Raw genomic sequence first — 15,286 nt, 5'->3', positions numbered from 1 at the left:
GCATGACGGAATATTATATCACTTAGAAGCACTATTTGTAAAGTTCATCCTAAGTATTATCGTAAAGTACACAATGAGAAAACAATATTATTTTAAAGAATATTTTTAAGAAAGGTGAAATAAAAACTTAACAGGGGTTTTAATATAAACAATTATAAATCCTTTTTGTAAAAACAGGTTTGTTTTCAATATGGTACTATACAAATATAATAATATTGTGACAGTCAAACATACAGTTACTAAAACATACCTGCACATCCCAAAATTCATATAAATGTTATCGAGATAACCAAATCACAACATGTTATCCAAAGAAGCAAGGTCGTCGTATTTATACATGAAAGTTCCTATATAGCGGGCTCGGGAAGACTTCCCTGTCTTACACCTTCCGATGTAATTAACAACTTAGGGGTGTAGTGTGTTTACCTGGGTATATAACTGGACAATGTAAACCTGATAATATCTTACATAATTGTGACAAGTGCTAATTAATCGTTTTCTGATATTGACAAATTTATGCATCTCTCTTACTTCGAAAATAATGTACAACACAAGAATGTGAATCTGTAATCTTACCCAAGTTTACTTCTCTAGGCATTTATTGCTAGACACTATTTATGAAATACCTGGTAATATGTTAAATATTCTCAACAAAGATATCACTTTTTGAAAAGACAAAATACGTGCTTATTTTAATTATCGGTATAGATTGACCTATATATATATACATGTTGGTGGGATTGTATTCCGGGTGTATTGCATGTCCCACAAACATAAAATAGAATTTCATAGGCTGAATGGCTGCGGAATCTAACCCTTCATAAGAAGTGTATTTTTTACATTAACAGTTACGAATAAGAAAATCAGTTAGAAGGGACCGTTGCAATTTATTTCCATACCGATTTTAAATTGTTTGAAATTTTCGTGTAAATAATTGATGTTTCCTTAAAGCTATTGTTTTTCCTAAACATTTAGCGTTTTATCACACGTGGTTAATTTGTCAGTAAACTGTAGCAATTTGCCTAAACCATCGATAAGGGTTTAAGATAATGTTGGGGTGACATGTATACTACACCTATAAATGTCACCACACATATGATAAATACAGATATCCAAATCAATATCTCGTAAAATATGGAAAATCTTTATTTTCATTCCTCGGGCTTATTTATGATATCCGATCTCGTAATGACTTATAAGGAATAACATCAAAGTTTTGGTCAGTTGTAAATGACGTGTAAACTTTCTCAAACATATACTGAGAAATCCAATTTCTATCAAACGTGCATTTCGTTGGAAAAAGACCCAAATTATTATTTTAATTGGTAAACTTCGCTCAGTTACGCAGTGTAATTATTTTAGAAGTCGTTCATAACATTTAGATAGTAAACGATGCAAATTGGAGCATATAAAGCAAGACATGGTCATTCAGGTATTGAAAACCTAATAAATTTAATTTAAAAAATTCTAAACACTTTAAGATATGCGCATCAGTTTTTTTCTCACAGAAACGAAGTGGGCATTTCAATAAGAAAAATGCGTAACGTGTGTGATGATCAGGTCTCGGCATGCAAGTTTCGTCGCTACTCTCATTAATCACTTAAAAAATTCTATGGCATCATCAAATGATGATTTCTCGTATTAATGTGAGAAGGACATAAACATTGTCTTTGGTTTATTACAGGAAAACTGAGAACGCTTATTCTACATTTGCATATGGCTCATGTGCTTATGTCAGGAGAGGGGCTACGGTCTTTTTGATCAAAGTGAATACGACTTTTGAATTTGGTTGCAGTTGCATGTAATTTATTCGTCTTTTCTCCCCCCTAAAGTCAGGACCATTGCGATGGTTTACAATTTTCCGGTTTTTATATTGACATTGCCATTTTTTATACAGACTAATTGTTCGTTGTTCAGCTGTTGGTGGATGGCTGTCTCTGGCAATTATACCGCATCTCTTATTTTTATTTTTCCTGTTTGGGTGATCTCCTTTGGCGCCTAAAGGAACTCTTATGCAACCACTCATTTGCGCCTATGATCCTTTTGTACCAGTTTATTTTTCAAATTTCGTAGTTAAATTGCACCAAAAAAATAAATAAGAATCCTTTAGAGCCAAAATACTGGTAAACTACATTGTAAATATCGAAATTATCTAACAGCTCGTGCACAGTGCCCCTGAGCTTCATGTATTCAAGTATTTTGTGGCCTGGATCTTATAGTGTCTATAAAAATATCGATAAATGCGAATTATAAAATTGCTCGTAACTGCAAGAAAGGAATCGGGTCTGCTGAATGTTCGGCGAACAGTTGAAAGAATTTCTGCCCAACATAGCAGAGTCGCCAATGTATGTTAAGACGTAATCTGAAAACAGCTTATTTTCATATTTTGTGAAATATTTGATATCACTAACTCTAAAGATATTTTACATTTACATGTAAACTGGCACAATTTGTAGTCTTTTTGGCGCAATTCAACTAGGCGAAAAAATAGTTTTGACGCAATTTATTTTCATTTTTTATCCAATTGGCATAAAAGGACGATGCCCTCCTTTCGACTATTGTCTAGAGTAAGTAAGTTACTTTGTTATTACCCTTCATCAGCCATTAAATGATAACAAGTTTTTGACTGAAGCGCTGTTTATGTTCAGATTTTCAAATGCAGAAGTTTGGTGTACAATGTATAGTTTCAATGTGTTTTCATGTTTCATAAAAACGTGCAACTAATATAAGAGTAATTAAGAATATAAATCCATTTCTATTTTTCAATGCATTATACATTTACAAATTCTGATTGTCAATGGAACATTACTTCAGGACGTTTTCGTGATTGTCACATGTAATCCTCTAAAATGTCCTCAAGCTCCTTTATAATTTCATTTAAACTATGGGCGGACGGAGAGTTTCCCAAATTCCTCAGTCTGAAAAATAACAAGTGTAATAATGAGATTATTAAGCTAGTCAAATCTATTTTCCATATTATATCAACTTGTTCTTCAGACCTGTTAGAGTGCAAAAAGTCATATTTAAAACTTATCTCACGTCAGTCTTTTTTATCTATAATTCCTCAGCAGAGGAATATTGATATTATCCATTAATACAAAGATTATCTGTGTTCAGGGCCAATAATCTGTTCCAAGAAGACCCAAGTGCAATTGAGTATTTTCTTATTTTTCACAATTTTCTTGAAAAGGAAAAAGTCGGGCTGCGGGTTATGCCACCCTTACAAAAATCTAAATACGCACCTGATGCTTTTTGATCATTTTCTAACATTACCTGGGTTAACTACCACTGACACTCATGTAGTGCTAGGTTCTCGTATTTGTATCATGTTTGTTTGTAAAAAATAAATGAAATAACTCAGATTATTCTTTTACCTATGATGTATATAGGAGAATATTTAAAATGATTATGTATTAACTTTGGTGCAGTTACTGAGGACGAGAATATTACATCAACACTTGCATCTGCTAGATTGCAACTTAAATGACTGTTCTTATTCCGCATGATTCAAAGCCATCTTGTATTCACTTTTACATGTATACCCGACACGATTTTAGAATAGCTTAGTTTTAAATGTGTATAGAGTATAATCTGGATAAAGATAAAACTACAACGTAAGTAATCTTTACGTTCCTTCGACTTTATACTACTTACCAACGACCTATCTATATACTGTCGTTTCTACGACCGTCATGACCGCGTATCTAGTTTGGAACTACATACTTACTGACTCATCTATGACCTTTTTGACCCTCTTTATCCAGTTTCGACTAACCCACTGACCCTTTCCTTAAAGTCCTGACTCTCCGAATACAGTTTGGACCTACCCACTGTCCATTTCTTAACCCTTCGTATCCAGTTTGTATCTACCCACTGACCCTTTCTTAACCGTCTTGACCCTTCGTATCCAGTTTGTACCTGCCCACTGACCTTTTCTTAACCGTCTTGACCCTTCGCATCCAGTTTGTACCTACCCACTGACCCTTTCTTAACCGTCTTGACCCTTCGTATCCAGTTTGGACCTACTTACTTTTCAATAACCGTCTTGACCTTCCGTATCCAGACTGGACCTACCTTCTTACCTTTCCATAACTGTCTTGACCCTTCATATCCAGTTTGGATCTATCTACTTACCTCTCCATAACCGTCTTGACTCGATGTGCCCAGTCTGGTGTTGTACCTACATTTTATAAAACCGTTCATTGTTGTATACGAATAGAATGGTTCTAATATGATGGCTTTAATGAAATATATAACGTTTTCCCCTACTACTAAATGTCAAATGAAAATGTAGACAGGACAATAAATCATAAAGGGTAATCAAAATGACATATACCATACAAAAAGTCTTGCTTGAGTTGAAGCTCGAATCAGTGACTCTTTGTTATGGACGACAATTTATTTTGACGAACGAACATAGGCACGGGGAGCAGTTGATCTTGTTTTTAAAATGCCGGATGGTGGACATAAATTAAGTAGAATATGCAGTCATCGCTCACAAATATATTGTTTTACCATTCCAAAAGAATTTCTACAGATGTTTTCCCCCGTGTTCATATGAGTTGCATTGTATAACCTATTATGCTGAGTGCACTAAATACATATAACGAGAATATTATTAATTTTGGACTTGTTAAATGGGCACAATACAATATATACAGACTTTACCCATCAAATCCCAGATACAAACAGGATGACCATCGGCCGATCTATAATAATAATAATAATGCACTTATAATAATATTGTTTGAAACATATCAATACAAACCACCGCCTCCTTCCAGTGCTGATTCGATGTCCTTAAGAACTTTCATTTGATTTTTGTCTGAAATGTATATAAAAAGTTCGTTGTATTTAAAATGTCTGCACAATAAAATATGATTTTCATTTCTCCAACCAAAAGTAATGTCTTATATAAACAAAAGCAAAGACATGTGAACCATTGCTCACATTTGATACACTCGTCAGTTTAACAATTAAAAAAAATGGAAAATTATTTCCCTATGACCGAACAGGCAATCGCCCCTGAAGACCTAAAAAAACTGCTACCTGTATACTACGTATCAATCCACTAACATTAACGCGATCTCAATAGCAGCGATATATTTAATACTTCAATACTGCCAGACTTAACAACTTCCTGGTATGCTAGTACTACGTATCAATTCACGAAGATCCAAGCGATCTCAATAGCAGCGATATATTTAATACTTAAATACTGCCAGACCTAAAAACTTCCTGATATGCTACGTATCAATCCGCTACATTAGTAGCTCTTCTATCCACCATTGTGAAAATTTTCGCTAGACATGATCAATACCCATGACAAATACGCGGACTTGTTTATGGTGTAATCTACTCATAAGCATAAAGAGTTGTGGCCCATTACTGTGTATGGCTGGTGGGTGTAGCGAGTATTGCCTTTGCGAAAGAGTTTGTCGTTTAAAAAAAAATATCCCATATCATTCTGTTTAGTTGTCGGGATAAAGTGCTACAGAAAAAAATGGATTGAAAGAGTTTCTGGTACAAGCAAAGTTATCATGAAAAGGCTGGAATTTTACGGACAGAAGGAAATTCGGGACTACAATGACAGCATTTCTTAGGAGCGGGCCATGATTGTTAAATGAAATTATTAATCATTGACAGCGACTAAAAAAACTTCTTGGCTTTTTTAATCTTGTGAAAAAATACTCTTTCAATTGCGCACCGTTTAGTGCTTATTTCTAAATTGTTCCGATAGTTCGTCCTAAATAAATTCTCATTCATGGAAGTAAAAATAAACAATGCTGCGAAGTACAAACCCAAATACTGTTTGAACATCGGATGGACTGGTTGGGTGCTAGAAGCATCTAAATGTTGGAGGTATTTTTCCATCAGACTAAACACCTTCTCCACATATTTGTTGATGGGTCGGATCAGCTGATCGATCGGTCTGTGAACACTGGAGATATTGGAATAGCGTTCCTTGAACAACTCCTCGATTATACTCTCAATTTTCAGGTCAACGAAAATGTGGTTACCAACAAACCTAGAAAATGTACCCGGGTTAATGTCATCTTATGATGAAAAAGACTGGTTTGTGCATAGTAATTGCACTATCATAATAATTATAACATGGCATTAATTTCGCCTATCATCCCATAAACACTTTTTTCATGTGGCGGTGACATCATCGTATTCCTTTTTGATTGTTTGATACTAAAATTGAATTAAAAGTAATAGTGTTATTTCTTCATACACAGTCATGCCTTAAATGGAAATACTAGTAGTTCATTAAGTAGGAAAATAAAGTGCGGAATGTACTTCTCGTTTTGTTTATGTAGCAGTTCATTGATTATTGCAACTATTAATACAGAAACATGTTCTGGGTTGCTTGGGCATTAATTATATAACACTAGAAATAGCATGGCATAGTCTCCCCTACCTATTACGTAGATCCTTTATCTCCTCTCGGTGAATGTTGAACAATTTTTCTTTAGATGTACAATGAAAAGTTCTACTATGGTATGTAACGGCATCTTTAAATATCTGTTGGAGTACAGACTCACTTGGGAACGACCATTTATTGTTTAGGTAGTACTCTGTAGATTTCATGAACACGCTTTCCAACAACCCTTGCAAATCTGAAATGGTAAAAAGTTGGAAAATGTAAAATGGCAGTGATCCACTTACGGAACTCATTCGCCGTCCGGTCGTTAAAAGCTGCGAGAATATTTGATCTCTTAGAAATAGAGAAATTGAGCGTATTTACCACATCATGCTCTGGTCTTCTTATAATAAGAAAGCTTAGTTCGTCTAAAAACATCAATGGAATATGAAAATAAAATAAAGGGGGAAACTTTTTTAAATGTAGGTTAGATAAAAACCTTTCTTTTAATTAAATGATTTTTACACATCGGGTTCAAAATTGTTAAATAAGGTCGACATATAAGCGAACTAAAGTAGCATACCCGAAAACATTCCCCTCTGCAAGCCAAATATAACTTCGCCAATCACTTCACTCTGAATGGCATAAATAACGTCTCTAATGAATTCATGGTTAGGAGAGGGCACAGACTGGAGCATGGAATGCCATAAGTCCATGTAAAGAGACTCTGGACGAGACGTGTTCAATGCTTGATAAAGTTCCTTCTTGAGAACATCTAAAACATTTATGAGATATGTCATCAATACACCTCTCCTTTTTATTGAAAAATTTGTAATTTTCATGTGTAAAATCGACAATTGTAAATTGTAAAAGTGTAAACACATATTGGGAGTAAGATCATCTACACCAAATTTTATGGTATATGGGGAACTTGGGAGATTCCCACTGGAAGTACATATTAAATTAAAAATGGTGTGTTTTGGCATAGAGTAGCTTCTAATAAGAATAAATTCTCAGGAAAATTATACAAATTACTACTGTACTTAAGTGAGCATGATAATTTTAATTTTAAGTGGATTAGTTATATAAAGTCTATATATGATGATTTTGGTTATAGTGAAATATGGAATATTCAAGAAAATGTCAATTTTAAATTAAATTTTTAAAGGTGAATATTAAACAGCGTCTACAAGACCAGTTTATCCAAAGATGGTTCACTGATATGAACAATTCATCTAGGGGGAATATCACTCTTTAAACACGAATTTCGATTGGAACCTTATCTTTTAAAACTAAAATCGGGAAAACGGGTACATATTTGCAAATTAAGGGTTTGTGATATTAATTTCGTATCGAAACTGGTAGATGGCGGAATATACCAAGGGACGAAAGATTGTGTACAGTTTGTGGATCTGGTTTTGGGGACGAATATCATTATTTATTTGAATTAGTAACAATATAGTTATAGATATCAGAAGAAAATTTATTCAGAGTTATTATATTAGGTATCCTAATAGAAAAAATGTATGGTATGTTAAAATATTGTAATGTAAAAGTATTGATAAATTTATCAATTTTCATTAAAAAAATCCCAAAGTTGTTAAATTGATTTATCATTTATATGTTCATGTATTGATTCATTGTTTTTTTTTTCATTGTACATGTATGTGATTGATATTGTGTAATATTATGTATATTTATGTGCATTTACTCCTGATACGCAGTAATCTGCGGCTGAGTTTTCTTAATAAACTAAACTAAATAATGTCCTAGCACCCCATCCCCTTCCTCTGCGAAACCTCGGCTGGTATCCCTTCTTTTTAAAGTGTCTGGATCCGCCCCTGCAAAACGCAGTTTTTCGGGTCCGATTATGCAACGTAGACAGTCACACTCAAATAATCAACCTCTTCTTACCAAAGTCGACGAAAGTGTAAGACTTGGGCTATAAAAATGAAACTATAATTAGCACCTAACTGTTTAGTTCTTCCGGTCTTATTTTGGTATTCCCGGTATAGTCTTGCCAAAAGGATTCCTCGTTGTTTTTTCCTTCAGTATTACATGCATAGTAAACTGCTAATAAATATACTCACAAATGATAATGTTTTGGAACTTTGTAGCAGGACATCTGATACGCTGAATTACTATACTTTGGGCGACATTCTCGGTCAGTTGGAGTAGAGCAAGTCTTGGATTTTGGAGATAATAGTAGGTTGCAACCGCACGTCTTATAACTGGTACCGAGTCATTTAATCTAAACGTTATATTCCCTACAAGTGAAAACGCAATAAATGTCAAAATTGTTTTATTGTAATATTTTTGAAAACGTTGCGTTTCTCGTTTAAAAAAAAATCATTTACGTAAAAGTTATATTTTATTAAGTCTTTTTTTTCATACAAATGTCATTATGCAGAATCGCTGTTTTGCATGTTCTTGTGTGTGAGGGGGGTATTATTACGGATAATGGTTTTAGTGTGATTTTCGTTTTTATCCAACACATTAAGCAGTTATACTCCACGCGATACTTTTTTACAAACTACAAGTCTTACATACAACATGTATGCCAAGCAAAGTTCATCATCAGCATAAACATAAGGCTAAACTAGGACAAACTTACACGACATGTCAGCAGTACTGGGGAATCTTTTGAAATAATTCATCAGGACAAACTTCAGTGTAGGACAGTTAAATTCCTGATACTCTCTGATATAGTCTAACAATTCTATTGTGTTGTTTCGTTGTGTTGTATTCGTTGAGTTACCGCCAGGTTTAGGTGTAGGAGATGTGTTGTTAAGGTGCGATGTTTTTGGCGTAGATGAAGGAAGTGGAGGGTTTGTTGTAGACGGTGATTGAGGTGACATTGTCGTAGAAGATAAAGGATGCTGGGTTTCTGGTTTTTCAGTGTTACTGGATGGGGATGTGAGGTGACTTGTCAGGGGCGTAGTAGTGCTCTGTGGGGTTGTATCTGCCCGTGTACTGCTAAGTGGAATCGAACTAGGAATTGTCGAGTTTTCTTGTTTACGAATTAATCTTCTTGAATCTAAACGTTTGTTATAGAGTCTAATCAGGTGGCGGAGTTCGGGTCCCATATCATCGTGTGCTTCTTCGTTGACATTCTTTCTAAATCCATTTGAGCGGAAAGCTTTCGATTTTCTCGAACCATCGAGTGTTTTCTTGTCATAGTGTCTATCACCACCAATTTCACCATAACCGGAGTCTTGTGTGTTTTGATATGGACTTCTCTGATACAGAGCTGTTTCAAGACGCTCAAGTATTTCATTGAGGTGTCTGTTTGAGATACTACTTGTTGCGACTGAAATAAAAAAAAGTCGAATGTTGTTAAGAAATAAGCACGATTCTCTAAAACTCAGAGTATAGTTTTTTTTGGTTTTTTTTTTTGGTTTTTTTTAGCACTACCCCTTATTATAATAGTATTTGTTAACCGTTGATAAAAAGGTTTTCTGAATATGAAACATTTGTGAAAAGTGGGAATATTTATGTAGTTTTGAGTTAATTTTGCAAAGAAAGTACACAACAACAAAAGTGACGAATGTAAAAAAAATCTCCGGGTTGCTTTATTTCACGTTTGGGATTATTTTTTACATGTAGCATTAGGGTTTGAATTAGATAAAGTGCATTTGATAATGAATAACAAAAAAACAAAAGATAGAAATAAGAAGTAGTAGTGGATTTTATTTCTCCTGTATTCAGACGAAAATTGTTTAATGCATCATCTCCAGTTATTACTTTTGATAAATACACATAACACGAGAGGAAAAAGTGTGAAATACTTCAGTTGTTTATATATATAGTATTGTTTTTGCAGACTCTATCAAAGTGTAAAATTAAACCATTAAATTTCAAAACTTAGTCCGAAGGACTTTTATATCAGATTTGTGAGTGAATAGTCCGATTTTACACTTTCATAAATTTTGAATAAAAGTGTAATTCTTATAATCTGTTTGGGAGCAAGTCCTTAACAATGGTAAACACATTCCAGCCCCATATGAGATAGTGATTATTTTACCCATTATAAAGATAAAAAGCGTTCTTAATATGAAATATTGTTCATAAATTGAGAATATTTGTGTAACTTTGAGTAACTTCTACAAAAAAGGTATTTTCAATAATGACGTGAACCATTTAACGGTCGCAGAGGATAAGCAGCTTCGTTTGCATCATTACAAAGACTAGAATTGAGATAAAGATCATTTATTCAATATTTGATTTCTAGCAAGAACATATTACATAAAATAATGAATAACTATGTGAATAAATGGAATTACAAGATGCAACGGTGGGGCCTAAAAGTGCCAAATATCCCTGCAAAGGGATCCCCCTACCCAAAGTATCCTTGGGGAAAGCCGAGTGAATGTGCAATCAAAACCTCACTAGAACCATTCATATCATGGCAAGTTAATCTGGTCCTATCTAACCAAGCAAATATCTAAATTCTTAAAATAACAACTTCTAAAAAGAATGAAGGGTGTCCGTTAGAGGAGCAACCCATGTTGACCTCTACTTTTAAGGACCTAGCTCAATACATACAAATGTACATACTGACACATAATATACATGTATATAAATACTTGCAAGGGCAAGCTATGTTGACCCCTTACTAAACCAAAATTAAACACCAAGTAGAAAATTTAGTAGAGGAAGCCATGTTGATTTCTACATGTATGAAAAGCTGAATGAAAATCAATACATAAAAATAAACAAAAATGTCGGGGCAAGTCATGTTGACCCCTGACTTAAAACGATTACATTAGTCCTTGTAGAGAAAGCCATGTTGACCCCTAACTTAAAACCTAAAACGATTACATTAATCCATGTTGTCCTCAACTAAAAATTATGCAATCTGATATAATGTTGAAAAGCATTTGATTTCCATCTACGCATTTGCTGAATCACTGATAACGGTACACCTCTTGTTGCCGCGGAAGTTGCGGCCCCAATTCTAAAAGTATGTCCTTTATAATAATCCGCGTTTAAACCAACCGCTTGTAAAAGAAATTTGAGTTGTTGGTTAAAATAGAATGCGGAAACGGGTTTGCCGTCCTGAAACTGAAAAAGAGGACCATTTTTATGTTGTACCAACTTTTGATAGCCTAACAGAGAAGATGCCGGACAAACAGCATTGTTTTCATCCATAGCCAAAACAACGTTTTTGGTTGAGCGTTACAGTGCTTGAAATGTCTCAAAACAACACGCATGTTTCGTTGATTTGATGGCCCTGCTTCAAAATTTATGTCACTAAGCTGAACCACATTTTGAGAGTCGTTATGCTTTTTACGGCAATTTCACCTATCCATAAAAAAAACAATAGTAAGCCAAAGACGTCATGGCTTTTAAAAGGACACAATTAAATGGGGTATTTGATTTGTCTTACCCAAAGGGCAATTCGGTTAATTCGTGTATTCCCCCTGAGTTTAATTACAGCTGTCAGTTATCGAAATATTGAAACTGTGATTGAATTGGTTCAATCATATAGTCACGATTGTTTAATGGCAAAGTGTGATATCCAGGACGCATTTTTCTTATTACCAATACATCAAAATGATCACAATTTACTGGGTTTTCATTGGGAAGAAAAATTTTATTATTTCCAGGTTTTGGCTATGGGAGCGCCCCCTGTCAATTATTTGAAACTTTTTCTACAGCCCTGCAGTGGATTTTAAATGCAAAGTTTAATATACAATGTGTTTCACATCTTTTAGATGATTTTTTCTTTGTGGGTAAAGCAAGCTCGGAAGAATGTCTTACCTCATTAAACACGTTTTTGTTCTTGGCAGACAGTTTAGGTGTGCCAATTAAGGAGGAAAAAACGGAACATCCAACAACCTGTATAACTATTTATGGCATAGAAATAGATTCATCAAAAATGGAAGCACGTTTGCCTTGGGATAAGGTTGATAAAATATTTTCACTGATTCAAGAATATCGTTATAGAAGAAAGTTAACTCTGCATGAATTGCAGTCACTTTTTGGGATTATTGAATTTTGCTTGCAGTGTCATTGTTCCTGGTCGTGCGTTTTTACGTACGTTATATGATTTAACTATAGTCGTTACATGTCCACATTATAGAATCACTCACACCTCAGAAGCTAGACTAGATTTAATTTTGTGGCATGAATTTGTTAAAAACTTCAATGGGAAATCCTGTTTTTTATTTAAAAATTGGGTTTCCTCTGATGTTCTAAAGCTTTCATGGTGGTTTTGCAGCTGTATTCGGGAATAAGTGGTTTAGTGGCAAATGGCCTAACAACATGAAGGACTTTCATATTACTGTTAAAGAACTGTTTCCAGTAGTGTTAGCTATTGATATATGGGGCCCTCTTTTATCTAACCACAAAATATTATTTTTGACGGATAATGCGGCAGTAGCTGATATTATAAACAAAACCTCCTCAAAAGAAAAATAACAATTATGATTTTAGTACGAAGAATGGTACTGTCTGCGCTGAGATTTAATATTTATTTTAGAGCCAAACATATCCCAGGAAAAATACAAACGTAGTCTGTGATCTCTTATCTCGTTTCTCATTTCAGAAAGCTCTTCAAGTTGCTCCTTGGTTAAATCCCACGCCAGTCCCAGTACCATCACAAGCCCACACCAGTCACAGTACCATCACAAGCCCACGCCAGTCCCAGTACCATCACAAGCCCACGCCAGTCCCAGTACCATTACAATCCCACGCCAGTCCCAGTACCATCACAGCTCTTGACACTGTAACCACCAAATTCGGAAATGCGTCTTTGTCTGCCGCCACACGTTCTTCTTATAACAAAATGGTTAAAACGTACGAAACATTTTGTCATGATTATTTTCCATTGACAGCAGTGTTTCCATCTACCCAGATTATGATCGCTTGATTCATTTCGCACTTGTTTCTAAAAAACTACCAACCGTCAGCAACAACTTACGTTACAGACCAAGCCTTAGGTAAAATGCATCATTTCATATCCTGCATTTTATTAGATATTAAAAACTGTACCATCTTCAGAAAACATACTTCAAATACAATACACATTCCCACTTTCAACTAAAATGTGACATTTTCAAAACTTTCTGATTTTAAAATGAGGGGTAGTGCTGAAAATGGAAGGTAAACACTACTATCAGGACTTTTCACAACCTGATAATCTCAATCGAAGTAAGAAAAACTATCAAACAACCGCTTTTCTTGTGCAAGATTGGAATTCTCAGACACCCCTGGACAATAGCCTCGTTAAAAAACGGTTAAATCTTACCAACGGGTGTCTGAGATTTCTCTACCTTGCACCATGACTGTTGTATAACGTAAAACCATGCATTTTTGTTAAATTATATCTTTCATGTCTACATTGGATATTATAGGCAAACCTGCGTGAAGAAATGCAGTCATGGCAGCTTAAGTCTGATTCAATCTTAAACGTCTGTAAGATCATTTATTATAGTCAATATACTTTTACTGTTAACAAAATACGAAAATATCTGCGATGAAATCATAAAAGATAAACATAAAATGCGTGGTTTTATATAATTATAGAACTATCTCCAGCTCATAAGAAATGAGTTTTGGCAGATCCATTTACTTGATGCACACAATAGCTGCAAGTGTACCTGCAAGGTACAGCTATTAATATATAGAGTCTATTTTGACTATACTGTCAGCTTACTTTCATTGGAACTTGGGTTAAGTAAGTTAATCGTTTTCTGCTACTCAAGTTTTGCATTTTCTTCTTCCGAAGACGTGTTGAAAAAAGAGCAACTTCTATGACGGAAGCCATATGTTAGTTTTGACCTTTTTTGAGATTTCATGCACCTGTGAAACAAGCTTTCTTGCTGCATTTTGAAGGTAAATGTGTTAAGGCAAGGGTACGTTTTATTATTTCATGTCAATGAAAACACAAGTGTTTGTGTACAACGCAACAATGTCAGTTTTAGAGATAACCGGGAGACTTACGACTGCTTTGCAAATATGCTTCTCTTACAGGGTCGCCAGACACAATACAAGGGAAGATAGAAGCTGAAATATCGATGATTTTTTTACATTTCCGAAGCCGTGATATTTAGACAGGTATTTAAAATTTTCCGGGGTTTTACTCGTATACATGGATTCTATTTTTTAGGGGACGAGTTACTTACCAGCAGCAAAAAGACAGACGAACACTTCAATACGCATGTTGTCACTGAAAGACGTCTAATCAACTCACTTCCCACGTGACAACAAACCGGCAATTCAAGTGGACCCGGTTTGTTCAATCAACCAAATTCGAGCATTAAAACAGGTTATACGAGTTTGTATGTACTTACATTTCTGGGATGACTTTGCACGCAAGGAGCAATTTTGAAATAACTTGATTTAATCGTTAACGTTCTTCCGAAGTCGAATCTAGGACGCACATAAACACACATACTATTTCAAAACATTGTAAACTAAAACATTCTTTTCCGGCTAAATCAGAAATGTAGCTCTCGAGCTACGCCATTTTGCAATATCCCTTTTTTCACCATTATGGGGCGGGGTATCACTTAAATTACATTAATGCCCCATATTTTAATCAGCTGTTTATTCTATCATCAATGTCTCGGTACCCAAGCAGCTATAAAAACAGTCATATAAAAGGTTTGAATTGTCAGATTCAGAATTTTAATAAAACACATGTATAAACCTAAATTTTACCCATGATATGTTTACGGGAAGCATACATGTAAAAGTTAACTAATGATTGGTGGTTTTCAATCTCGTGCGTTTTCCAAAAGATATTATTACCATTGTTTACACAGATACACAGGGTCATAACATATTTTGTCCCTTTTTCTGACAGTTCTCCAATCATAATAATATTGTTTGCTAATCATTTACCATAATCATTAACCTTCCACTTTTATGACACTGTTAGACGTTGCGTACGTTGTTGGCGTCACATTCGAT

At 34.6% G+C, this 15,286-nt stretch overlaps 1 protein-coding gene across 1 annotated transcript; it reads right to left on the bottom strand.

Annotated features, from left to right (window-relative positions):
* Positions 1-2,619: 2,619 nt before the first annotated feature.
* LOC148629547 (uncharacterized) lies at positions 2,620-14,579 on the bottom strand. Its single transcript, XM_088553384.1, has 9 exons — positions 14,497-14,579; positions 8,982-9,677; positions 8,458-8,634; positions 6,951-7,142; positions 6,425-6,623; positions 5,802-6,028; positions 4,769-4,825; positions 4,135-4,180; positions 2,620-2,918 (listed from the first exon to the last, which is right to left on the bottom strand). Exons 1-9 carry the CDS (start codon positions 14,531-14,533, stop codon positions 2,831-2,833), a joined length of 1,719 nt encoding a protein of 572 aa, XP_088409510.1. The 5' UTR covers positions 14,534-14,579; the 3' UTR covers positions 2,620-2,830.
* Between the last annotated feature and the right edge of the window lie 707 nt (positions 14,580-15,286).

Source organism: Perna viridis, chromosome 1 (genome assembly GCF_037379345.1).
Source record: "Perna viridis isolate PV_CMFRI_1.1 ecotype Kerala chromosome 1, ASM3737934v1, whole genome shotgun sequence".
Taxonomy (NCBI): Eukaryota; Metazoa; Mollusca; class Bivalvia; order Mytilida; family Mytilidae; genus Perna; species Perna viridis.
This window is presented reverse-complemented; position numbering and strand designations above follow the sequence as displayed.

Excerpts from the sequence above, each read along its gene's own strand:
- LOC148629547 (XM_088553384.1), bottom strand. The coding sequence starts at position 14,533 with ATGCGTATTGAAGTGTTCGTCTGTCTTTTTGCTGCTG. Across the intron at positions 7,143-8,457 it reads GTTCCAAAACATTATCATTT|ATGTTCTCAAGAAGGAACTT; the intron begins GTGAGTATATTT and ends TAAATGTTTTAG. Across the intron at positions 6,624-6,950 it reads GCAGAGGGGAATGTTTTCGG|ATTTGCAAGGGTTGTTGGAA; the intron begins GTATGCTACTTT and ends TTACCATTTCAG.